A 26,058-nucleotide genomic window follows, 5' to 3' on the forward strand; every position below is an offset into this window, starting at 1 on the left:
TCCTTCATAAAATTACATGCTTTTAGGATTTGGGGCTTGATAATGGCCCTGCTGATTGCTTTCTGCTGAAAACATTGGTGATTTTATCACCTACATAATACATCAGTGTCCTGCATACCGCTATGTACAAACAGTTGATTAATCATTTCAGTTAACTCTACCTCTAAAAATAGAGACAAAGGAAATCTGTGCCTCCGGATGTGCTGCTTGAGCCCTGTGGAGCCCCTCTGGACGGAGTCATATAGGAAGTGGTCCCTGGATGGAGGGTTAATGTGGTGTAGCCTGCAGCCCTGTTCTTTGTCCTGGCTGTGGACTGATGGGAGGCGTTGGTCTGACAGAAGGTGATGCAGTGAACTGAGAGCTGCAGGACTGGAGCCCATAGAGGCCCTGGAACTGGTCCCAGATCAGCAACCCCATTGAGCTCCAGCAGGGCTGGCCTGTTGCAGCATATTGGTCCTGCCTGCAGACCACCTACCTGCACAAACTCTGGCTGACACCAGAACATCGCTAAGGGACATTCACAGATACACTCACACACAAGGCCAACACTGCTGCACAGCGCAGGGGACCTTTCTGGTCCAGGCTTGGGCTTAATCTGTAGGGGGATGTCCTGGGTGTATCAGGATGACAGCTGCACCATGTTCACATTCTGTCACTGGAAGAAAATATACAAGGATCATGAAATGTCATGTGAATGGCATTTACAATGAATGTGTTAATTTATTTATTGTATGTGTCAGAGATTAACATAACCGTCCCCTGTGTGCTGCTTTAGCTTGCAGAATGTGTGGCTAGGGAATGGAAATGGACAGTAGTGCTGACTGGCTGTTGTTGGAGCTAGAGGGCACAACATGTTTCTGTCTTTTCTGATGAAAAACCCAGCTGTAGACGACGGCCAAATCTAAATTATATTTCTGAAAAATAATCCCTCAAATCTAATTCGGTAATAAAACACAAAGCAGAAATGTACTTTGTTTTGCTAGAGAGTGAGAATTAGGGTTGAATATTTTCCTGGTATTTTACAAATGTTCCATCCTGAGTATTTCCCGCCAAAACCGGGAGTGTCATTATAAAGTATATAAATAGGCCTATGTCTGGATTTGATTAGAGCTTTAATCGAAAAATTCAAGCCTGAGCTATTAAATCAATTTTATGGGCCCTACATTCGACATTTTAATGAGCCCAAGCCCAAAAAAGACCAAATGATTGTGCCGTTATTCAATACATATTATATAAGCTACTGCACATTACCCACGACAGAAAACATAAAAGCCCATAGATGTAGCTAGCTATATGCTCTCTTAGGTAAATAAATGAAACTAGCTCCAGTAGGCTAAACCTTTTGATTGTGAACTGTATTACTGTAATGTATTGTATTACACTGTAGCCTATTATATTGTAGCCTATTTTACGCACATCGTTCAAACCATGATAAAGGATGGACAGAATATCCAATTCTGGTGCAGCACATGCGGCCTACAAAGTTACAAGTATAGGCTAAAGAATTTGATTTAACATTTTTAAATATAATAGGGCCTATTTTTCAAATGTCTAGGCTGGCATATATATATATATACACACCTTTCATAATATTTCAACTAATGTTATTAGCCTGCCTCCTCTTTCTCTCTATTGTTGCTTCATTCCTTCCTCGCTTTTAAGTTAAATGAAATAAGTTTTGTTGTCCTTACCTTCATCATTCTAATGACACCCATGAATAATATAGGACTATAATTAGATGCAGAAGGCTTTCACTTCTCTTCATGAAGATTGAATGATTATGGGTCTGAATAAATAACTGCTATAGCCTACCGCCATATCGCGTTCACTCTTCTGGCTGCTGTATTCAACATTCAGCAAACAAGAGCTTCCCTCCCTCTTCGAGTAGTCTATTGGTATAAGAAATGCTAATCCAGCAAACTATTAGAGTCTAGATTTTCCTGCATGGGACTCCAACATCTAAGGAGCGTTTTTTAAGGAGAGAGGCCAGCGGAGCACAGCTGCGTGTGTATCGCGCAAGAGACCGACGCTATGAGTTAGAAGCTTATTATGCATAACCCATCATTAATTAGCTAAATATAAGGCTAATACTGCATTTAATTTATTACCTGAAGATGTAGGATATGACATCTTCGGAAAATATTCAGACCCCTTGACTTTTTCCATATTTTGTTAGGTTACAGCCTTATTCTAAAATTGCTTAAATTATTTTTTCAATCAGTTTGTCTGGGTGGCCAGCTCTAGGAAGAGTCTTGGTGGTTCCAAACTTCTTCCATTTAAGAAGGATGGAGGCCACTGTGTTCTTGGGGACCTTCAATGCTGCAGACATTTTTGGTGCCCTTCCCCAGATCTATGCCTCGACGCAATCCTGTCTCGGAGCTCTACAGACAATTCCTTCAACATCATGGCTTGGTTTTTGCTCTGACACGCACTGTCAACTGTGGGACCTTATATAGACAGGTGTGTGCCTTAACAAATCATGTCCAATCAATTGAATTTAGTTGTAGAAACATCTCAAGGATGATCAATGGAAACAGGATGCACCTGAGCTCAATTTCGATTCTCATAGCAAAGGGTCTGAATACTTATATAAATTAGGTCTTTCTGGGGGGGGATTGCAAAAAAATCGAAAAGGGTTCTGAATACTTTCCGAATGCACTGTGTGTATATATACATACATACTACCGTTCAAAAGTTTGGGGTCACTTAGAAATGTCCTTGTTTTTGAAAGAAAAGCATTTTTTTTTGTCCATTTAAAATAACATCAAATTAATCAGAAATACAGTGTAGACATTAATGTTAATGTTGTAAATGACTATTGTAGCTGGAAACGGCAGATTTTTTTATGGAATATCTACATAGGCATACAGAGGCCCATTATCAGCCCCCATCACTCCTGTGTTCCAATGGCACGTTGTGTTAGCTAATCCAAGTTTATCATTTTAAAAGGCTAATTGATCATTAGAAAACCGTTATGCAATTATGTTAGCACAGCTGAAAACTGTTGTGCTGATTAAAGAAGCAATAAAACTGTCCTTCTTTAGACTAGTTGAGTATCTGGAGCATCAGCATTTGTGGGTTCGATTCAGGCTCAAAATGGCCAGAAACAAATAACTTTCTTCTGAAACTCATCAGTCTATTCTTGTTCTGAGAAATGAAGGCTATTCCATGTGAGAAATTGCCAAGAAACTGAAGATCCTGTCCTCCCTTCACAGAACAGCACAAATTGGCTCTAACCAGAATAGAAAGAGGAGTGGGAGGCCCCGGTGCACAATTGAGCGAGAGAACAAGTACATTAGAGTGTCTAGTTTAAGAAACATATGCCTCACAAGTCCTCAACTGGCAGCTTCATTAAATAGTACCAGCAAAACACCAGTCTCAACGTCAACAGTGAAGAGGCGACTCCGGGATGCTGGCCTTTTAGGATGCAAACAATGTTCTTCCCCAAAAACATAGCAAAATGTCAATCTGTTTCAGTAGCTATAGTTAGGTAGCTAACTATATAGCTAGGTGTCATCTAAAATAACCCTAATTTATAAGACCGTTCTTATTTGATTAACGGTTGTCGGACCCATCTATGTGAAGCTAGCCACAATAAGGATTAGCCACAATAGTGGACTTTGCGGTTAGCCTTCAAAATAAAAGTATGACATTGGCAGTGATGCAAATTAATACAAATAGTAGAATTATGCCATAATTTAATAGATAATGCTAAATGAGGTTGGAATGTTATATAAAATCAACAAAAGACAATAATTTGACAATCTGTTGAAATCACACTGGATATATTATACTTTAGAATTGCATTGGGAGCATACTTATTTCACTGTACAGCCTTACCTATGGACTGTGGATCAATGACATGGGGCATCAGTCTACTCAGTGACACCCAGAGAACATTAGCATCGTAGCTCTTATTGCGAGACTCTGAAACAACTGTGAATTGAGCCACATTTATTGTCAACCTATGTGTATTGAACACTATTCCAGAGGAAAAACAATACTGCGTGGATGTTTTGGAGTCAGATAACTCTGAGGAGGACGTTGGGAAAAAATATATTGAGTAGACCGATACCCCATTTCATTGATCCCCAATCCTTAAGTAAAGCTGTACAGTGCAATGTGAATGTCAATACACTCAATAGGCTGACTTGGGAGGGGATTTCACACAGTCACAGTCCCGTGATATCAAATCAAAGTTTATTTGTCACGTGCGCCGAATACAACAGGTGTAGACCTTACAGTGAAATGCTTACTTACAGGCTCTAACCAATAGTGCAAAAAAGGTGTTAGGTGAACAATAAGTAAAGAAATAAAACAACAGTAAAAAGACTGGCTATATACAGTAGCAAGGCTGATTTGACAGACACCGGTTAGTCGGGCTGATTTGAGGTAGTATGTACATGTAGATATGGTTGAAGTGACTATGCATATAGGATGAACAGAGAGTAGCAGTAGCGTAAAAGAAGGGGTGGTGGGTGGTGGGTGGCGGGACACAATGCAGACAGCCCGGTTAGCCAATGTGCGGGAGCACTGGTTGGTCGGCCCAATTGAGGTAGTATGTACATGAATGTATAGCTAAAGTGACTATGCATATATGATAAACAGAGAGTAGCAGCAGCGTAAAAAGAGGGGTTGGGGGGGCACACAATGCAAATAGTCCAGGTAGCCATTTGATTACCTGTTCAGGAGGTTTATGGCTTGTGGGTAAAAACTGTTGAGAAGCCTTTTTGATAAGAGCTACAACGCTAATATTTGCGTAAACTCTTCACAGTTGTATTCTATGGGTGTCACCGAGTAGACTGATATCCCATTTCATTGCTTCACATTCCAACCTTGTTTAACATTACCAAGTGTAAATATGTCATGATTCCACCAATTGTAAACTTCTGCATCACTTTCAAATAGGTACTTTTATTTTGAAGGCAAATTCCGCTATTGTGCCTAATTCTTATTGTGGCTAGCTTCACAACACAGCCCGTTCAGGTCAAGCCTCGCTAGCCAGATGAAACTAGCAGGCTGCTTATAACATTAGCTTTGGGCAACAGGGTTGAGTAGCTGGCTAGCTATTTATTTTCATGAACTGAAGTTCAATTTAAATAGGCGAACAACAAGTGGCTACCTAGCTAATACTTACAAGGATTCCTAAAACATTGCTAAGAATAATGAAAATAACTGCAGTTTCTACTGGTCATTGTTTTCAGGCTGGTTGTATTGGTGCTAGCTAAGTACCAAGCTAAAGCTAGCTAGCTACCCCAGAAGTAGCGGTCGAGCAAATAATGCCTTATTACTAAAGCGGTATTGTAAACACATCGTTTGTGGCCGGTGTGCTTGTTTGCATACTTTTTTTGTACAGCTTTGACAGTGCTACATATAGTCGTGGTGGCGCTTGGCTTGCACGTGCAAATTCAGAACACACAACATTCTATAATAGAACTGTTATTTGACGTTTCAAATTAAAAGCTTATTTAACCGTCAAATAATGTTATTGTCAAATAGTGTTATTTGACCTGTATCTTTTTTGACACGCAAAGACCCAAGCGGCATACCATAGTATGTCGGGAAGCTAATAGCAGTGACACTATGACTGTGTAACTCTGGTAGGGCAACATCTGAACAATAGCGCACTTGGTAACGTGTACCTGTGCTCAACCAGTCGCGAAAGTCAACATCACCACGACAGAGAATGGTTGATTGTCAAGGGCAATGAATTCCATTATCTTGCCGCTAATGGATTTCGCCTTTGAGTTGTCTCGCTGAAATGTTCTTACTCTTTCAAATGACTGCTTGACTTGTTGACTGCTCGATCCACACAGCAGACATTGTGGGCTAGGTTAGGAATGCTGTGTTGCACGTGTAGTGCAAAATTTAACATAGCTTCTTTACGTCATGTACCTACGTTATATCGGTATGCACATCAGCTTTTGACATCGGATTTTCACATCCGCGTTAAACTAGACATCGGGCCGATACTGATGTTGGCATTTTTAGCTAATATCGTCCGATTGCCGATATGTTCACCGATTATATCGCACATCCCTAGAAATTATAGGTCTGTCCCCGCCCTGAGCGTTGGTTCATCATGCTGAGGCCGTAGAGAAACCAGTTTTAGACATTGCATATAATTTAACAGTTCCATTTCACGTCATGCCGTTCATATAAATAATTTATTATAATTTACCAGTAACCATGTTCCTGCCATTCAACCCTATTGAGAATGTTTGGCTTTGCATACATATTCTTTCATAACACCTGCACAGTTTGGAGATGCAGCCATTGTGACTTCTTTTGGATGGAGAAATTGGGATCGTTGAACACTGTGAAGAAGCTTATAGATCAGTTATGCAAATGTTATACGCTCTCTAAGACTGTTTATGAATAACCCTGTTAAATTAAAGGTTTTTGAATGAGTATGGATATGTATGGAACGCATGGACATTTTCATAATAAAACATAACTAGCTTTAGACTAATTTATATCCTAGCCCTATCTTATCCCTATAAACAGTATACAATACAGTCATGTTGTGTATAAACAGGAGACATAGCATGCACCTACAGTTTGCTCTGCAACAGGTATCTCTGGTTGATAAGTACGTGCTGGAACTGCAAATGTAGTTGCAGACTGCATGGAAATTAACACATACTGCATAGAATGACTATTAATGTAGCCTATGTGTCACACAGAAGTAATTTACTGAAAATGTCAGGTAAAACAATTGACTTTTTATTAATGTTAAGGTCCATAGGCATTGTAGGCAGGACATATTCCATAGATTCCAAAGCCAATTGTACGCTGAATGTTGTGAACTGCTCCGTTCAACACCCTATTCACAATGTTGATGCAATAAGCCAATGGCTGGAAAACTGTCATAGCACATTCTCTGTGATGCTTGGTATACACAGCTCCTGTAACATGAAGTACAGTCTTGACATGTGGGAGAGAGAATGAGTGGGTTGTGAAATGGTTTTCCTGAAGAAGGTTCACCGAGGTCATGTGTCTGTAATCTGTCTGTCTGAGGTCATCATCTGTCTGGATCTGGCGTGTCCATACTCTGCCCCATGCCATAAGGGCTGAGAAGATATGAGGATGATGATGAGAGCAGTTTGATGTTCTTGAGGACCTATTCTGCACCTCCAATCAAAGACTGATGAAGATGTCTGTCTGTTCTCTGTCTGTAGTGTATTAACACCAGTTCACTTGGTTCACTCAGGTCAGGGGAAAATATTGACATACATGTACGTTACTTTTTCACAGATGCCTGTTTTGCCCCTTCAGTTTGTTTAGTAGAATCTCTGGATGGGGAAATAGGACTGTGGGTGTTGACATTGCCAGTTGGTTAGTTTGCCATGGATAAATGAGCACAGCAAACAGAGGAGAGGAGGTGACTCTGGAAAGCAAGACTGAACGCCTCTGTGAGAGAATATGACAGAGTGCCTTATCCTTGGAAGTACATCACAGCACAGCAGTCACAGACATCATCAATTACAGGACTTGCGTCATTGAGCTGTATCACTCCTGTAACGCTGTAGTCTGACTGTTGTGGTCTGTAATTGTGTGTTGTTCTGTGTGCTCTTGTTTCTCTTTCTGGGTCTGTCTGTGTGTGTGCATGTATGTATGTGTCCTGCTTCGTATCCCCTGATAGACGACTTAGAGCTTTCTGTGGCTGTCCCTGAGTGCTATAGGTAGACGGAGGAAGGAAAACTCCTCCGCTGGGGCGGATCTACTCTCCATGCCAGTTCTGGTAGTGCTGTGGCAGCAATGTAGGAAACGATAACATCGTGGAATGAGCATTACCTCTCCAGAAACTCTGGAAGAACTCTGGAAGAACATCAGAGCTTTGTAGTGAATTTTTGTGTGTTGGACCTGACGAGGAGATGTGGAATGAATGTCGGTGTGCAGGAATTCTCAGGATGGAATGTTAGCCCGTTGGAGCCCGGTTGGATGTCAGTTAGTGCTGTGCTGTGGGGAGAGTCGAGAGGAGAGAGGCTCCTGACTGGAGGCTATGAGCTCTTCAGGGCCGGAGCAGAGAGATAAAAGCAGGCAGAGCACAGATATACAGAGCCACAGGGGACAAAGAGCAGACAGTTTTATCACAACAGTGATTCACAGCATTACCCTACATCTAAGAAAGAGCAGGCGATATGGCCATACTGTAGGAATGGTGTTACTGACATACTCTGAATTCTCCTTCTCCCTTTTTCTCATTCTCTCACACACTCTCTTTCTCTCTTGCTGTGTGTGTCTATCTCTCTCTCTCGTTCTCCTAGCAGCCATTAATCATGACATTAAGCATAAGGCACTGGGACTCCAAATGTCATCTCACATCAGGAATTAAAACTGTTACCCCACTAAGTCAGACACAGCATGTCAGATGTCAGTGAAGACATGGTGCTCCTTTTTGATGAGGCTTCTGGCACCCTCAACACCTCACAGTACTATCTGGACCAAGGAGAGGTGTTTCCAGGTTTTCTTCCTGGTTGGATCTGACAGGCTTTTTGGATCAAGTAGAGAGGTGGAGCTTATGTAGCCTTGTCAGCCTCAGAGTAAGAGGCTTCAGATCTGAGTCTTTCTCCTGGAGCATCCTCTGGAGCTCTAGATCTGCTCTGGGTCTTTTCCTGCCCGGCAACATGATTTTAGCACAACTGATGATTAACCATGTTTTTCCCTCTGTCTTTTTATGTGTGATACCAGGTGTGGCAGTGTGGGGGCAGTGTGGAAGTCCTGCCCTGTGCCCGTATCGCCCATATAGAGCGTGCCCACAAGCCCTACACTGAGGACCTGACGTCTCACGTGAGACGGAACGCCCTGAGGGTGGCGGAGGTCTGGATGGACGAGTTTAAGAGCCATGTCTACATGGCCTGGAACATCCCCCAGGAGGTGAGAGTCTGTCAGCTGCTAACTGGATGGGGTCTACTGAACCATGTCTAATGGAGGGTGGGCAAGTGGTCAGGGTGGGGAATATTGTCTCGCTAGTGGTAATTTGTAAATAAGGAGTGATGTATAGTGTAGTACGTTAGTGTACAGGTTTAGGATCTTAATTTGATCACCCTGTTGCAGGAGAATTTTCCTACAATGCAGGACATTTTAAACGTGTAGAGTATTTGAGGTTTAAAAAGGCTTCCGAAGTTTGTAAATTCCACTTTGAAATGTCAGACTTAATTTTCCCTTATCAAAAATATACTGCTCAAAAAAATAAAGGGAACACTTAAACAACACATCCTAGATCTGAATGAAAGAAATAAACTTATTAAATACTTTTTTCTTTACATAGTTGAATGTGCTGACAACAAAATCACACAAAAATAATCAATGGAAATCCAATTTATCAACCCATGGAGGTCTGGATTTGGAGTCACACTCAAAATTAAAGTGGAAAACCACACTACAGGCTGATCCAACTTTGATGTAATGTCCTTAAAACAAGTCAAAATGAGGCTCAGTAGTGTGAGTGGCCTCCACGTGCCTGTATTACCTCCCTACAACACCTGGGCATGCTCCTGATGAGGTGGCGGATGGTCTCCTGAGGGGTCTCCTCCCAGACCTGGACTAAAACATCCGCCAACTCCTGGACAGTCTGTGGTGCAACGTGGCGTTGGTGGATGGAGCGAGACATGATGTCCCAGATGTGCTCAATTGGATTCAGGTCTGGGGGAACGGGCGGGCCAGTCCATAGCATCAATGCCTTCCTCTTGCAGGAACTGCTGACACACTCCAGCCACATGAGGTCTAGCATTGTCTTGCATTAGGAGGAACCCAGGGCCAACCGCACCAGCATATGGTCTCACAAGGGGTCTGAGGATCTCATCTCGGTACCTAATGGCAGTCAGGCTACCTCTGGCGAGCACATGGAGGGCTGTGCGGCCCCCCAAAGAAATGCCACCCCACACCATGACTGACCCACCGCCAAACCGGTCATGCTGGAGGATGTTGCAGGCAGCAGAACGTTCTCCACAGCGTCTCCAGACTCTGTCACGTGCTCAGTGTGAACCTGCTTTCATCTGTGAAGAGCACAGGGCGCCAGTGGCGAATTTGCCAATCTTGGTGTTCTCTGGCAAATGCCAAACGTCCTGCACGGTGTTGGGCTGTAAGCACAACCCCCACCTGTGGGCGTCGGGCCCTCATACCACCCTCATGGAGTCTGTTTCTGACCGTTTGAGCAGACACATGCACATTTGTGGCCTGCTGGAGGTCATTTTGCAGGGCTCTGGCAGTGCTCCTCCTGCTCCTCCTTGCACAAAGGCGGAGGTAGCGGTCCTGCTGCTGGGTTGTTGCCCTCCTACGGCCTCCTCCACATCTCCTGATGTACTCCTGGTAGCGCCTCCATGCTCTGGACACTACGCTGACAGACACAGCAAACCTTCTTGCCACAACTCGCATTGATGTGCCATCCTGGATGAGCTGCACTACCTGAGCCACTTGTGTGGGTTGTAGACTCCGTCTCATGCTACCACTAGAGTGAAAGCACCGCCAGCATTCAAAAGTGACCAAAACATTAGCCAGGAAGCATAGGAACTGAGAAGTGGTCTGTGGTCCCCACCTGCAGAACCACTCCTTTATTGGGGGTGTCTTGCTAATTGCCTATAATTTCCACCTGTTGTCTATTCCATTTGCACAACGGCATGTGAAATGTATTGTCAATCAGTGTTGCTTCCTAAGTGGACAGTTTGATTTCACAGAAGTGTGATTGACTTGGAGTTACAGTGTGTTGTTTAAGTGTTCCCTTTATTTTTTTGAGCAGTGTATATCAACCCCTAAACAAATGTCCATTAATTATAAACCACATAAATCGGCAGGTAGCTTAGTGGTTAAAGCTGTTGGAACAGTAACCGAAAGGTTGCTTGATCGAATCCCCGAGTTGACAAGGTAAAAATCTGTTGTTCTGCCCCTGAACAAGGTAGTTAACCCACTGTTCCTAGGCTGTCATTGTAAATAAGAATGTGTTAACTGACTTGCCTAGTTAAATAAAATAATAAATAATTCAAATTAACTGTTGCAGCAGGATTATTTTCCTACTGTAGTAAACTGGCTCAAATTAAGATCCTACACCTGTATTGTGAAGAAAACGGAAGTCGGAAGTTCACATACACTTAGGTTGGCGTCATTAAAACTCGTTTTTCAACCACTCCACAAATTTCTTGTTAACAAACTATAGTTTTGGCAAGTCGGTTAGGACATCTACTCTGACCCACAATTCCAGTGGGTCAGAAGTTTACATACACTAAGTTGGCTGTGCCTTAAACAGCTTGGAAAATTCCAGAAAATGATGTCATGGCTTTAGAAGCTTCTGCTAGGCTAATTGACATCATTTGAGTCAATTGGAGGTGTACCTGTGGATGTATTTCAAGGCCTACCTTCAAACTCAGTGCCTCTTTGCTTGACATCATGGAAAATCTAAAGAAATCAGCCAAGAAAATTGTAGACCTCCACAAGTCTGGTTCATCCTTGGGAGAAATCTCCAAACGCCTGAAGGTACCACGTTCATCTGTACAAACAATAGTACGCAAATATAAACATAAACACCTTGACCACACAGCCATCATACCGCTCAGGAAGGAGACGCGTTCTGTGTCCTAGAGAGGAACGTACTTTGGTGCAAAAAGTGCAACTCAATCCTCGAACAACAGCAAAGGACCTTGTGAAGATGCTGGAGGAAACGGGTACAAAAGTATCTATATCCACAGTAAAACAAGTCCTATATTGACAACCTGAAAGGCTGCTCTGCAAGGAAGAAGCCACTGCTCCAAAACTGCCATAAAAAAGCCAGACTACAGTTTGACTACGGTTTGCAATTGCACATGGGGACAAAGATCATACTTTTTGGAGAAATGTCCTCTCATAATGACCATTGTTATGTTTGGAGGAAAAAGGGGGAGGCTTGCAAGCCGAAGAACATCATCCCAATCATGAAGCACGGGGGTGGCAGTATCATGTTGTGGGGGTGCTTTGCTGCAGGAGGGACTGGTGCACGTCACAAAATAGATGGCATCATGAGAAGGAAAATTATGTGGATATATTGAAGCAACATCTCAAGACATCAGTCAGGAAGTTAAAGCTTGGTCCCAAATGTGTCTTCCAAATGGACAATGACCCTAAGCATAATTCTGAAGTTGTGGCAAAATGGCTTAAGGACAACAAAGTCAAGGTATTGGAGTGGCCATCCCAAAGCTCTGACCTCAATCCTATAGAAAATCTGTGGGCAGAACTGAAAAAGTGTGTGTGAGCAAGGAGGCCTACAAACCTGACTCAGTTACACCAGCTCTGTCAGGAGGCGAATCGCATCTCTGCATGTCTGGCAGACATATCAGTGTGGATGACGGATCACCACCTCAAGCTGAACCCCGGCAAGACGGAGCTGCTTTTCCTCCCGGGGAAGGACTGCCCGTTCCATGATCTCGCCATCACGGTTGACAACTCCATTGTGTCCTCCTCCCAGAGTGCTAAGAACCTTGGCGTGACCCTGGACAACACCCTGTCTTTCTCCACTAACATCAAGGCGGTGACCCGATCCTGTAGGTTCATGCTCTACAACATTCGCAGAGTACGACCCTGCCTCACACAGGAAGCGGCGCAGGTCCTAATCCAGGCACTTGTCATCTCCCGTCTGGATTACTGCAACTCGCTGTTGGCTGGGCTCCCTGCCTGTGCCATTAAACACCTACAACTCATCCAGAACGCCGCAGCCCGTCTGGTGTTCAACCTTCCCAAGTTCTCTCACGTCACCCCGCTCCTCCGCTCTCTCCACTGGCTTCCAGTTGAAGCTCGCATCCGCTACAAGACCATGGTGCTTGCCTACGGAGCCGTGAGGGGAATGGCACCTCTGTACCTTCAGGCTCTGATCAGGCCCTACACCCAAACGAGGGCACTGCGCTCATCCACCTCTGGCCTGCTGGCCCCCCCTACCTCTGAGGAAGCACAGTTCCCGCTCAGCCCAGTCAAAACTGTTCGCTGCTCTGGCACCCCTATGGTGGAACAAGCTCCCTCACGACGCCAGGACAGCGGAGTCAATCACCACCTTCCGGAGACACCTGAAACCCCACCTCTTTAAGGAATACCTGGGATAGGACAAAGTAATCCTTCTACCCCCCCCCCCTAAAAGATTTAGATGCACTATTGTAAAGTGGTTGTTCCACTGGATATCATAAGGTGAATGCACCAATTGTAAGTCGCTCTGGATAAGAGCGTCTGCTAAATGACTTAAATGTAAATGTAGGAGGAATGGGCCAAAATTCACCCAACTTATTGTGGGAAGCTTGTGGAAGGCTACCCGAAACGTTTGACCCAAGTTAAACAATTTAAAAGCAATGCTACAAAATACTAATTGAGTGTATGTAAACTTCTGACCCACTGGGAATATTATGAAAGAAATAAAAGCTGAAATAAATAATTCTCTCTACTATTATTGACATTTCACATTCTTAAAATAAAGTGGTGATCCTAACTGACCTAAGACAGGGCATTTTTAAATGTATTTGGTTAAGGTGTATGTAAACTTCTGACTTCAACTGTATAACATATAGATGTTCTAATACATTTGCAGAGATGCCTGGTGTTTCTTTGAACAAAGAATGAGTTGATTAGATGCTTAATAATTTTCCTGTTTGCACTCAATACTCACAATGATGTAAAAACGCCTTTCAAATAGATGAGCAATTAGATGAGCATCAGCAGGCAAATCACTAAATTGATATCGATACACTGAGTTCTGCAATTCTACCCAACAAGCTTGGAGGGAAATTTGGTCTCAGGATTAGTCTCGTGAATTTATTTTGTCCAAACGTATTAGAAACCTACTTCATTTCAAGTCACAGCTGTTGCTGTTTTGTCTATTAGACTTTCGTCAGTCCATTTATCGTATCTCAGTAGGCTGCAAGTTGCCTCCATTGCAGTTGATGTTGGATCTATCAGGTCTGCTTCAGCTTTTAAGTTTGTCAGCGAGGCAGCAATTAAGATAATTAGGGTATAGTGGGCAGGAGCGGCAGCTTGCTGCAGAAGGAAGTCTGGGCCAGAGCGTGACTGTGGCAGCGTGAGGACTCACAGGAAATGGCAGATGATGTTAAAGTCAGTCACTTAGTCCTGCGGTTCTTTATACAGGGAACATGGAGGGCTCGCAGGAGTTATGTCACATTGAAACGGACTAAAACTATTCCTCAGTGAGTCTTGCCTCTCTGAAATCAGGGAAACTGGGAATCTGATTCCTCTTTCCACCTAAGAGCTTGGCACATATGCCCTTTCCTATGCATGATATCTTTATGCATTTGTATCTTTACAGCAATCACGGCCGAACTGTTTATCTCTGTGTTTGCATGCATGTGTGTGTGCAGGACTCAGGAATAGACATTGGAGATATCTCTGAGAGGAAGGCCCTGAGGAAGAGGCTCCAGTGTAAGACGTTTCGGTGGTACCTGGTCAACATCTACCCAGAGATGAGGATGTACACAGACACCATTGCATATGGAGTGGTAAGCAACATGCCCTCTGCAAAAATGGAAATGCTATGTCAAGTAAAGCCTCCACAGAATAAACCATGCGGTCCATGCCTGAACAAATAATCATCCATTGAGTTACGATTTGGATGACTGCAGTTAGGAATACATTAATTTCACAGAGAGATGCATTTGTGTGGCAGTTTGGCTCTGAAACACGTGGACATGGCTACCATAGCCTCAGTCTTTGTGTGCACTGCCAGTGTTGGCACACTAAAGCTTGGACATGATGTGGGCATGATGTGGAAAAGGTGCAGGAACTCAGACTCTGGGAGAAAACAGAAGCCTCTTTCCATGACATAGACTGACCAGGTGAATCCATGCGAAAGCTATGATCCCTTATTGATATCACTTGTTAAATCCACTTCAATCAGTGCAGATGAACAGAATGAGACGGGTTAAAGAAGGATTTTTAAGCCTTGAGACAATTGAGATGGATTGTGTATGTGTGTCATTCATAGGATGAATGGGCATGACAAAAGATTTAAGTGCCTTTGAACGGGTTATGCTAGTAGGTGCCAGGCGCACTGGTTTGTGTCAAGAACTGCAGCGCTGCTGGGTTATTCACACTCAATAGTTTCCCGTGTGTATCAAGAATGGTCAACCACCCAAAGGACATCCAGCCAACTTGACACAACTGTGTGAAGCATTGGAATCAACATGGGCCAGCATCCCTGTGGAACGCTTTCGACACCTTGTAGAGTCCATGCCCCGACAAATTGAGGCTGTTCTGAGGGCAAGGGGGGGGTGTCTACAACTCAATATTGTTTGATATACATAGTGTATAAAAGGTTGTCTATTGGGTAGTCTATGCACACACGAACAGAGCATTGTGCACTGTCATGTAAGAAAGAGTAAAATGTGTATTCATGAGGGTATACCATTGAGTATGCACAATTGTTGTGCAGTGGTGGGGCTGGTGAGCAGAGCTTGTTTTATGTCACCTCCTCTCACAGAGATCTGCCTGTGTGGCCAAATAGAATTCTCAGCAATGCTAGACAAATGTTTCTGAATTTGTATTCTGGCCATGAGGGCACGCTGGCAGTATTTATATTAGCAATTCATGTTCAACACAAACAGCTTTATTTCTGTGTGGCCACAGTGCATCAGTGCAATATGCCTGAATCTACAGTGACACACCCAAAAAGTGGTCTCATTGGAGTACAGTCTTCATTTTATGGTTGGTTTCCTTCTCTGTATTTCCATGTTATTATGAAAGGTAGAAAGATGGAGAGGAAAATAGGTCAGCCTTATTAAAATTAATTCAAGGAGTAAGTGGGTTCGAAAATAGCATATCCTCATTACACTGCATTTGCTAGGTGCATTTCATGAACGTGTCAATCATTTTTGTCATAGAATTCTTTATCCAGAATGCAGACTGTGTTCAGCACAGCATTTGAGGTCAAAGGTTATGCTACACACCACACTGACAAGCAGCCCCAGGTTTTATTCACTCATACATGAACCTTGCATGTTATAATTTTTTTCATTTCATGGAACCTCAGTGAAATTGTTATACGTTGTCTGTTAGACTTTATTCCATCGTGTTCAGTCGCTGCCTGGCTTTTTAATGATCAGCAGACAGAATGAGACACATCCTGTGCCAGTGGGGAGTAGACAGGCACAGTCTCTGGCTGTGTCCTTGTAATGTCATATCCGTACCTAATCCTGTCCTCACGGACAGCAAGGCAAACACATCTTAATCCTCCCAGCCACCAATCCCAGTCTCCAGAGTACCTCCCCTCTCCTCACACAAACCTGTTGATTAGATCTTTAAAATAAATGCTGCTACAGGTTGAAATAACTGTGCAAACACAAGGCTTTGTGTTTGAATTACAAATCCCATTTATGTTCTTTGTCACGTTGTTCTGCAAAGAACAGAAATTGTTCCCTCCATGTGTTGTTTTGAAGTTATACCGGAAACCTGCTCTCTGGTTTGATTGAATGGGGCGTTGTGATAGCAAGAATATTTGAATCAATTCAAGGTCTCATTGATTCTCTGTCACACAGCTAACCTCTCCCTGAACTATCCGATTGAGTGACATATCAAATTATGACTCCCTTTGTGTGCATCTTCTCCCTCAGCTGAAGAACTTTCTGAAGAGTGACCTGTGTCTGGACCAGGGGCCGGACACCGACAATGTCCCCATCCTGTACCTCTGTCATGGGATGACACCTCAGGTTAGAACCCCCTCGAGCCCTCTTCAGCCCATATCGCTGCTACATCATTTCTGTCTCTGTGTCAAGTCTCCCACGTGTCTATAGCCTGCCTTTTCTTATCCCTCCTTTTGACCCTTTATCATCTTGCATGAGGCTTATCAGTGAAGTTCAGTCCACGACTCTGCAACAGTACGACTGGTCCCTTTTATAGAGCTATTGTTGTATGAAACATGTGTCTGGCCTCTCTTATGGCTTAGTAATGGCAGCAGCTGTCATGATCTACCAGCTGACCAGCAGGACTCCACTTATCATTCACCTCACTGCCAAGGGCCCCCATCCACCATGGGCTTTGTTTCTGAACTTCAGCCTAAGCTGCATTTGAGTTGTATTGACAGAATGCAAAGTGGAATCCATTTGTAGATAGTTTCTACTTCAAAAGTGACAAGTCTGCAGGTAGGAGTAAACTTACAGGAAGCTTCCTCAGAGATTAGACAAAACTTGTCTCTTTCTTCACTTTGTGTTTGTATTTGTTGTCATCAGAGGGAGAGGGAGAGAGAGCGAGATAGAGAGAGAGAGAACTGAATCCAGTAGTGTTTATAAAAGGTATACTTTCCCAGTCTCCAGACAGGCATTAGCAGATAATTTCAGGAAGCCACTACAGTGCTGTTGAGATGGAGAGCATCCCCTGACACTGTTTCTATCTGGGTCAGGCTGGCAGCCTGATACAGCCCTATCTCAGCACAACTGCTGCCTCTGCACTATCAGCCTCACCTTCTCTAACAATTTCCATAATGTTTTGAAAACTGAAATACCTTGGACTATGTACATGTTAAGCCAAAACCAAAATGGAAACTCAAATAACTTTCTACAACGGCTACCTAGTTGTATATTTTTCTGCCATAAATATGCACAGCAGTCATTTCTTATTAGAGCTTTGGTTCTATTGTTTCTGAATAGACTTCTCTCAAGTTTGCAGAAGGTGAGATTTTAGCCCTGGGCTTAGGGAGATTTTAGCCCTGGGTTTAGGGAGATTTTAGCCCTGGGTTTAGGGAGATTTTAGCCCTGGGCTTAGGGATATTTTAGCCCGGGCTTAAGCAAGTGTTTATACTTGCGCATCCTAAAGTGGGCTAGCACCAACCTTAGCCCAGGCCTAGCTGGCCCTGCTCAGTCATTTAGGGTTAGCATCGACTTTTCGGGCTAGCCCCAGAAAACACAGTGCCAAAATAACCAGTGTGAAACAGGGTCAAGAACAACGCCTAGAATGCTCACTGTCCAATCACAAAATCTGCAATGCCACTTAATTGACATATTCTTGTGACGATGCCTCTAATACATTCTGCACATCATTTAGTAAATTCATACTATTTAAACCCTCCATCTGAGGACAAAAAACGAAATACTTGGTTGCTATGCCTAAAAAAAATGGTTGCTATGCAGTCTGGCTAACGTCTTCTCACTTAGCCAACTAAAGCTACAAACTCTACAGCTGGAAGGGCAGCAAATGCTCAATTTTTTTTCCGTTTTTTTTTTTTTATTATTGGTTTTGTATTGACATTTAATTGGATATATTCATGATAATAATATTGTTGCATAATTTGGCCTGGATCAGAAAAGTATTTTATATTTTTTCGTGCACAGCATTCTCTGTAGACCTACAGGGACAAGATCGAATTTCAAAAGTAAAACATTGTTTCCGAGGTTAGACAGGCAGACAGCAAGGTTTATTCAAACCGTCACTGTTGGAAATCAAATGCTTGACTAGGAGCAAGAGGAAATATGTGCTAATAAATGTCTTATTGCTTATAACATTGGTCGCGTGTCATAGATATATTGTTGGGCGCATGTTGTGTTTTTCCGTTAGCCCAGGGCTTTGGAATACAAGTGTGAATCCTTAGCCTGGGGCTCAAGCTTAGCCCAGGGTTAACAAATGCTTGTGTGAACACAGGCTAAGCTAGCCCAGGGCCAGTCTAGCATGTGGCTTAGCTAGCCCTGGGCTAAGAACAATGCCTAGAGAGTTATGTGATCCTTAACCTGACTAGTATTTGTATTTTGTAAGGATCCCTATAGTCCCAGTCGGTATTCACATAATAAGGAATTCCCCTCGACCACATTATTTCTATTGACCACCATTGTAAGAGGCAACCTCATCGATTATTATTTTTTTATACAGAAATAACAAAACATGCTGAAAAGCTGCTGCATTGCTCATTGGGGAGGCAGGGTAGCCTAGTGGTTAGAGCATTGGACTAGTAACCGAAAGGTAGCAAGTTCGAATCCCTGAGCTGACAAGGTACAAATCTGTCATTCTGCCCCTGAACAAGGCAGTTAACCCACTGTTCCTAGGCCGTCATTGAAAATAAGAATTTGTTTTTAACTAGTTAAATAAAGGTTAAAAAAAAATATGCACATGTAGCCAGATCAAAAATCACAACCTACGTTCACAATGCTCCCGCGTAGGGAAATGGAGCCTGCGAGAAGAGCCCTGTGGATTCAGGCTATTTGGGGTGGGAGAGTGGGAAATGTAGGGATGTGGTGTCCAATTAGGCTACATGTAGCTATGTGTGTAAAAAAAGCATTTCATCACAGGGAAGACATTTAATTTGTTAAGTACAGTCTGTTTGTAACTCCACTCACTACTTGTAGCTGTATAGTCTTTTTGTTTGTGTTGTTGGTCTTGGCTAGCTTAATGTTTTGGTCGGTAACTAGCTAGCTAGCTAGCACTAGTGGCTGCTAGCACCGTCATAAAAAGGGGCTTGAGGCAAGCCCTATAATATGTTTTTCTAAGTAGTGAGAACACTAGAGAGCAGGCAGTATTGAAAAGTAATCTTTACACATGTTGTACTTTTCTTAAATGTAGTTTTGTAATTGACTAAAACAGACAACAAAACATTTGTTTGAATAAGGTAAAGTTTTTGCTGTGAGCCAATGGGATTCAAACATGATTAAGGCAATTACATCACAAAAAAAACAGTACATCATACAGCACATTATTACACCACTACTCTACCACTACATATCTACAATAGAAAATGTATAATACAACAAAATTACAGTGTACGTGTGTAGAGTGCATGTGTTAGTTTTATCCGTTTTTTAAATCTGATTTTACTACTCGCTTGAGTTACTTGATGTGGAATAGAGTTCCATGTAGTTATGGCTCTATGGAGTACTGTGCATTTCCCAGAGTCTGTTCTGGACTTGGGGACTGTGAAGAGACCCTTGGTTGCATCTCTTGTGGGGTATCTATGGGTGTCTGAGCTATGTGTTAGTCGTTTAAACAGATAGCTCGGTGCTTTCAACATGTCAATACCTCTCACAAAGACAAGTAGTGATGCAGTCAATCTCTCCACTACATTGAGCCAGGAGAGATTGGCATGCATGTTATTGATGTTAGCTCTCCGTGAACATTTAAGGGCCAGCCGTGCTGCTCTGTTCCGGGCCAACTGTAATTTGCCTATTTCCCTCTGTGGAACTTGACTATATGACTGGGCAGTAGTCCAGGTGCGATAAAACTAGGGCCTGTAGGACTTGTTTTGTTGATAGCAATGTCAAGAAAGCAGAGTAGCGCTTTATTACAGACAGACCTCTCCCCATCTTAGCTACCATTGCATCAATATGTTTTGACCATGACAGTTTACAATCCAGAGTTACACCAAGCAGTTTAGTCTCCTCAACTTGCTCAATTTATTCACATTATTCATTACAAGATATAGTTGAGGTTTAGGGTTTAGTCAATGATTTGTCCCAAATACAATGCTTTTAGTTTTTGAAATATTTATGACTAGCATATTACTTGCCACCCATTCTAAAACTGTCTGCATCTCTTTGTTAAGTGTTGCAATGATTTAACTTGCTGTGGTATCTGACATGTATAATGTTCAGTCATCAGCATATAAACAGACACACAGGCTTTACTCAGTGCCAGTGGCAGGTCATTAGTGAAAATAGAAAAAGGTAAGTGGCCTAGACAGCTGCCCTGGGGTATTCGCGACTCTACCTGGACTATGTGGGAGAGCCTTTAATTAAAGATGATGTAAAGCCATAACAGTCCATAATAGTTTGCAAGCTCTGCCACATCCGACGAGCATCAGAGCCAGTTTTAGTAGGATTCAATCTTAGTCCTGTATTGACAGTTAATTTGAGGGCATAGCGTAATTTCTTATGTGTCCGGATTAGTGTCCCACTCCTTGGAAGCGGCAGCTCTAGCCATTAGCTCGGTGTGGATATTGCCTGTAATCCATGGCTTCTGGTTGGGATATGTACGTACGGTCACTGTGGGGATGATGTTGTCAATGCACTTATTGATGAAGCTGGTGACTGAGGTGGTATACTCCTCAATGCCATTGGATGAATTCCGGGACTTATTCCAGTCTGTGCTAGCAAAACAGTCCTGTAGTGTAGCATCCACGTCATCGGACCACTTCCGTATTGAACGAGTCACTGGTACTTCCTGCTTTAGTTTTTGCTTGTAAGCAGGAATCAGGAGGATATAATTATGGTCAGATTTGCCAAATGGAGGGCGAGGGAGAGTTTTGTATAGGTCTCTGTGTGTGGAGTAAAGGTGGTCTAGAGTTTTTTTTTTCCTCTAGTTGCACATGTGGCATGCTGGTAGAAATGAGGTAAAACGGATTTAAGTTTGCCTGCATTAAAGTCCCCGGACACTAGGAGCATTTTCTTGTTTGCTGTTGGCCTTATACAGATCTTTGTGTGCGGTCTTAGTGCCAGTATCGGTTTGTGGTGGTAAATAGACGGCTACGAAAAATATAGATGCAAACTCTCTTGGTAAATAGTGTAGTCTACAGCTTATCATGAGGTACCCTACCTCAGGTGAGCAATACCTCGAGACTTCCTTAATATTAAACATTGTGCACCAGCTGTTATTGACAGTAGGATAGTCTCGGAATAGAGCTGATCCAGTTTATTCTCCAGTGATTGCACGTTGGCCAATAGAACGGATGGTAGAGGTGGATTATCCACTCGCCAACTAATTTTCACAAGGCACCCCGATCTTTGCCCCTTGTACCTCCGTCTTTTCTTCACGCGAATGACTGGGATTTGGGCCTGGTCTCGGAGAAACAGTGTATCCTTCGCGTTGGACTCATTAAATAAAAAATCTTTGTCCACTTCGAGGTGAGTAATCGCTGTTCTGATATCCTGAAACTCTTTTCTGTAATAAGAGACGGTAGCAATGGTAGAAACATTATGTACGAAATAAGTTTCAAACAATGTGAAAGAACACAAATAGCACAGTTGGTTAAGAGCCGGTAAAACGGCAGCCATCCCCTCCAACGCCATTCTCTAAAAGTCTTTCATAATTTGGTAAGTTATGCATGGATGTGTAGGTTCAGAGTTTGTTTTTGGCATGTCATGCCTAATCTTGCCAATTAAAAAAATTATTAAAGTAGTTGGCAATATCAGTGGGTTTTTGATGATTGAGCCAATGGATGGTTAGCTTTTTTGCCCAAAATTTTATTTAAGGTGCTCCAAAGCTTTTTACTATCATCCTTTGTCTTTGTTTCATGGTACAGTTTCTTCTTCTTTTTGTTTATTTTAGTCACATGATTTCTCAATTTACAGTATGTTTGCCAATTGGCTGTGTAGCCAGCCAGACTTATTTGCCATTCCTTATGTCTCGTCCCTGTCAACCATACCATTTTTTAATTCCTCATCAATTTATGTGGATTTAGCTGTTTTTACAGTAATTTCTTAATGGGTGCATGCTTATTAGTAAATGGAATAAGCAATTTCATAAATTATTAAAGTTCAGTGTCTGGTTGCTCCTCATTAAAAACCACAGACCAATAAATATGATTTACATCTTCAACATAGGAATCAGTACAAAACCTCTTGTATGATCTCTTAAATGCTATATTAGGCCCACACTTTGGTTTTCTTAGATATGCCTACTACTGTATGATCACTACATTCAATTTAGAGCAGATTTCTGTAAATACCCTGGTAGGTTGACTGATAACCTGAACCAGGTTGCAGGCACTGGTTAGTTTGAAGCTTTTTTTATATAATAATATTTAGGTCACTCAGAAAATATATCTTTCTGTTTATCACACACATCATCAAGCATTTCACACATGTTATACAGATACTGACTATTAGCACTTAGTGGTCTATAGAAACTTCCCACAAGAATAGGCATTAGGTGAGGCAAGTGAACCTGTAGCCATATTACTTCAACAGCATTTGACATGAGATTCTCTCTAAGTTTTTTAAAGGAATATGACTAAATATAAACAGCAACACCTCCCCCATTGGTATTCCTGTCTCTTCTGTAGATTTTATAGCTATGTATTGCTACCACTGTATCATCAAATAATTATCTAAATGTGTTTCAGAGATCCAGTATATGAATGTTATCTGTTACTAGCAAGGTATTGATTTCATCAACCTTGTTTCTTTGGCTACATACAGTATGCTAACGTGGGCTATTTTCAGCACTTTTCTGTCTTGCGTTATTGTTTTTATTGCTTTACTGGGAGGCTTATCAGAGGTAGACATGACAGTGATGTTTATTTGAGCTGATAGTGCTGGGTGAACTACTCCCAGTGGGCATCCTACTAGGGCAAACCGTATCAGTGCTAACAGCATAACTCAGGTTCGTGTAGGCGCATGATTACTGCTGACAATAGCTGTCGGATTGACAGAGGCATTCAGGGGAGTTAGAGGAACATAAATTAGGTTACTTACATTATGACTGATAACTCTCCTGGGAAACTGTACATTTGCAGCAGCACTACAACAACTCAGCAACACAATGGTAGGGATTATCTGAGCAGGGCTTGGGTCACCGATATGTCATTGTCTCAACGCAGCCTTGAAATGGGAGGACAGGGTCCAAGCACCAAAATGATTTAGATGGACTCCATCATTCTTGTAGAGTATCTTCTGTTTCCAAAAGGTGTCAATGTTATTTAAAAAAGTTATGCCAACAGAGCTACAGTAATCTTTTAGCCAGATGTGTAGTAAAAAGTGGTATAATCCTTGAAAGTGAAGCAAAAAGTTGCATCCACTGTCATCCTTGCCTATTGAAACATCTCCATGGTAAACCATTCACTCATTGCACCTTTATTGATGTTTACGCTGGTTTACAAATTAAAGCTCTGGAGGAATCTCCTGTGATCTCTTACAAGATATCTTACAAGAAAGAAAGCCAGTCGGAGCTGATCTTTCCCAAGATGCCTTGCACACTTTTCTTAACAGATAACTCCAGAGAAAACATACTGTAACACCCAATCTCACATCCCGAGAGCAGGCTAATTTAAGAACTCATTAATGTTAGAAATCTGTTCAAATGTCTCTGTTGAATAGTTGTCTGGTTACAGTGCTGTTACTCCTTTTAGAATCCGTTTTCATTTCACACCACTACTGATGCCGTTTTCTTCCTGCTTTACCTCCCACTGATATTGAGAGTGGAGGATAGTTTATTTTTTTTATTATAATATTTAATTTTCCCTTTTTAAAATGTATTTTTTAAACAAACTTATACATATGATCATCAACTTACAGACACACACAACAAATGGCTACATCTCATCTATCAAGACCCGCATGCTCACACCCCCATCCTTAGTGCCTGCATTATTGTTTGCCACTTGGCTTTACATTGTACCAATTCGTTTCTCAGTCACCCATGCTATTTCAATAATAAATACGTTTATTTTTTCCATTGTGTCAATGATGGCAGATTGATTGACTTCAAGTTTTTAGTATACATTCTTTCAAGATGAGAAAATAATCGCCCAGTAAAGAACAGGAAAGCCCACACACTGTTTATGCTCACAATTCACCGCTTTATTGACTACGTTTCGATCCAAAATTGATCTTCGTCAGGTCAAACAGACTGAGTGCTTACATCCCAAAATATACACATTACATTTCACCTCACATGACCATCACATGGTGGGTGTGGAAACAATTAAATTCACTTTTGCGCATAGTCAATCATAATCAATCACAGAAGTACTGTACATATAATCATAAAGTATTATATACATACAAATGGGTCCAAGTTAACCTAGGCAACAGTAAAAAATTAGATTACGTTGGAAACTGTTGGAATACCTGCCCATATGACCATTACATGCGGAACGCGCAGTGGCCATACATATAATTAGTGACCTATTTCAAAAACAACTTGTGTACCTCTAATAATTTGGTATCAGTAGTTACAAAAGATCTAATATATTTACAAAATGACCAAGTTGAGACCAATATGGCAGGACAAATCAATGTGACATGTTCATGGAATGGTCTGATATCAAACTCTTGGTTTAGACCTTTAGGAGACATGTCTGACAAATAGTGAATCCAATACAATTATCTTCTTAGTAATAGATCAGTATCTCCCCCCCTCCTAATAGTCTTAACATGTTCGATACCAATGTATCTTAGAGAGCAATCCATGAAATCCGCAGCCACAGGGATTCTCTGCTCAAGGGTCCTGATATTACTCCTGTGTTATGCTGTCCTTGTCTCAAATTTTTGGTGGAACACGTAATGATGCCCTTAATCCTAATGGCCTTCCCCATTAGGATTTGTGTGCATTTGTTTGTGAAGTTACACTGGGTACATCGGCCACATCTGTAATTACCGTCCGGCACATTGTCTAGGAAGGTGCCACGTGGCACCGGTGGAAGATCAGACGTCACCACCATTTGACTGATGTTGGGGGTCGCGTCAAAAGACTACCCGCGGGGGTTCTTTAAATGTCTTTTCCATTTGTGAATCAGGCCTCAAGATGTGCCAGTGTTTTTTTTTATGATATGGTCAAACTGTTTGCCAAGTGGGGAGTATTGAAGGAAACACTGAACTCGTTGGGGGGGGGGGGGGTTTGGGTGTGAGGATGTCATTCAGGGTCATATTTATTTTATGATCCCTTGCGTCATGCAGTCATTCCTCTGGGTAACCCTGCTGTCTGAAACGCTCATCCAGACAGTCGGCTTGTTTGTCATAGTCACTCTGTGTACTACAGATCCTGCATATGCGAATGTATTGGATGATAGGGATGTGAGCACTCGGTCTGTTTGGTTCTTGTAAAATCCGTTTCAGTTTCTTCCATACCGTTATAGTGTTCTTAACTATGAAGTTGTTAATGTCCATAGCTTTATCCTTTGAAAATAGATCCGTAAAAAGATTCAGGAGATGAGCATGCACATCTTCAATATGTACCCATTGTTCCTCTTTAATACATTGAACTATATGTCACAAGGAAAAGCCTTGGGTAGGGAGTTGATACAAGTCTGGAAGGTTAAAACCACCCTCGGACTTAGGAAGATGGAACACTTTGATTTGTATTCTATTAATTTTATTTGCCCGTATAAAGTCCGTTATGACCGAGTATACTTTTTTAAAGAATGTCGTTGGTGGGGTAATTGGTATGACCGAAAATAAATACAAA

General features: G+C 42.2%; 1 protein-coding gene across 2 annotated transcripts in view; it reads left to right on the plus strand.

Moving 5' to 3' along the window:
- The window catches only part of LOC115203052 (polypeptide N-acetylgalactosaminyltransferase 18), a 97,216-nt gene that overhangs the window by 65,289 nt on the left and 5,869 nt on the right, over positions 1-26,058 (plus strand). For both annotated transcript variants that reach the window (XM_029767356.1, XM_029767357.1), the window contains exons 7-9: positions 8,695-8,880; positions 14,325-14,462; positions 16,572-16,667. In XM_029767356.1, coding sequence (XP_029623216.1) covers positions 8,695-8,880; positions 14,325-14,462; positions 16,572-16,667 — 420 coding nt within the window. The remainder of the gene's footprint in view (positions 1-8,694; positions 8,881-14,324; positions 14,463-16,571; positions 16,668-26,058) is intronic.

Source organism: Salmo trutta, chromosome 12 (assembly GCF_901001165.1).
Source record: "Salmo trutta chromosome 12, fSalTru1.1, whole genome shotgun sequence".
NCBI classification, from domain to species: Eukaryota; Metazoa; Chordata; class Actinopteri; order Salmoniformes; family Salmonidae; genus Salmo; species Salmo trutta.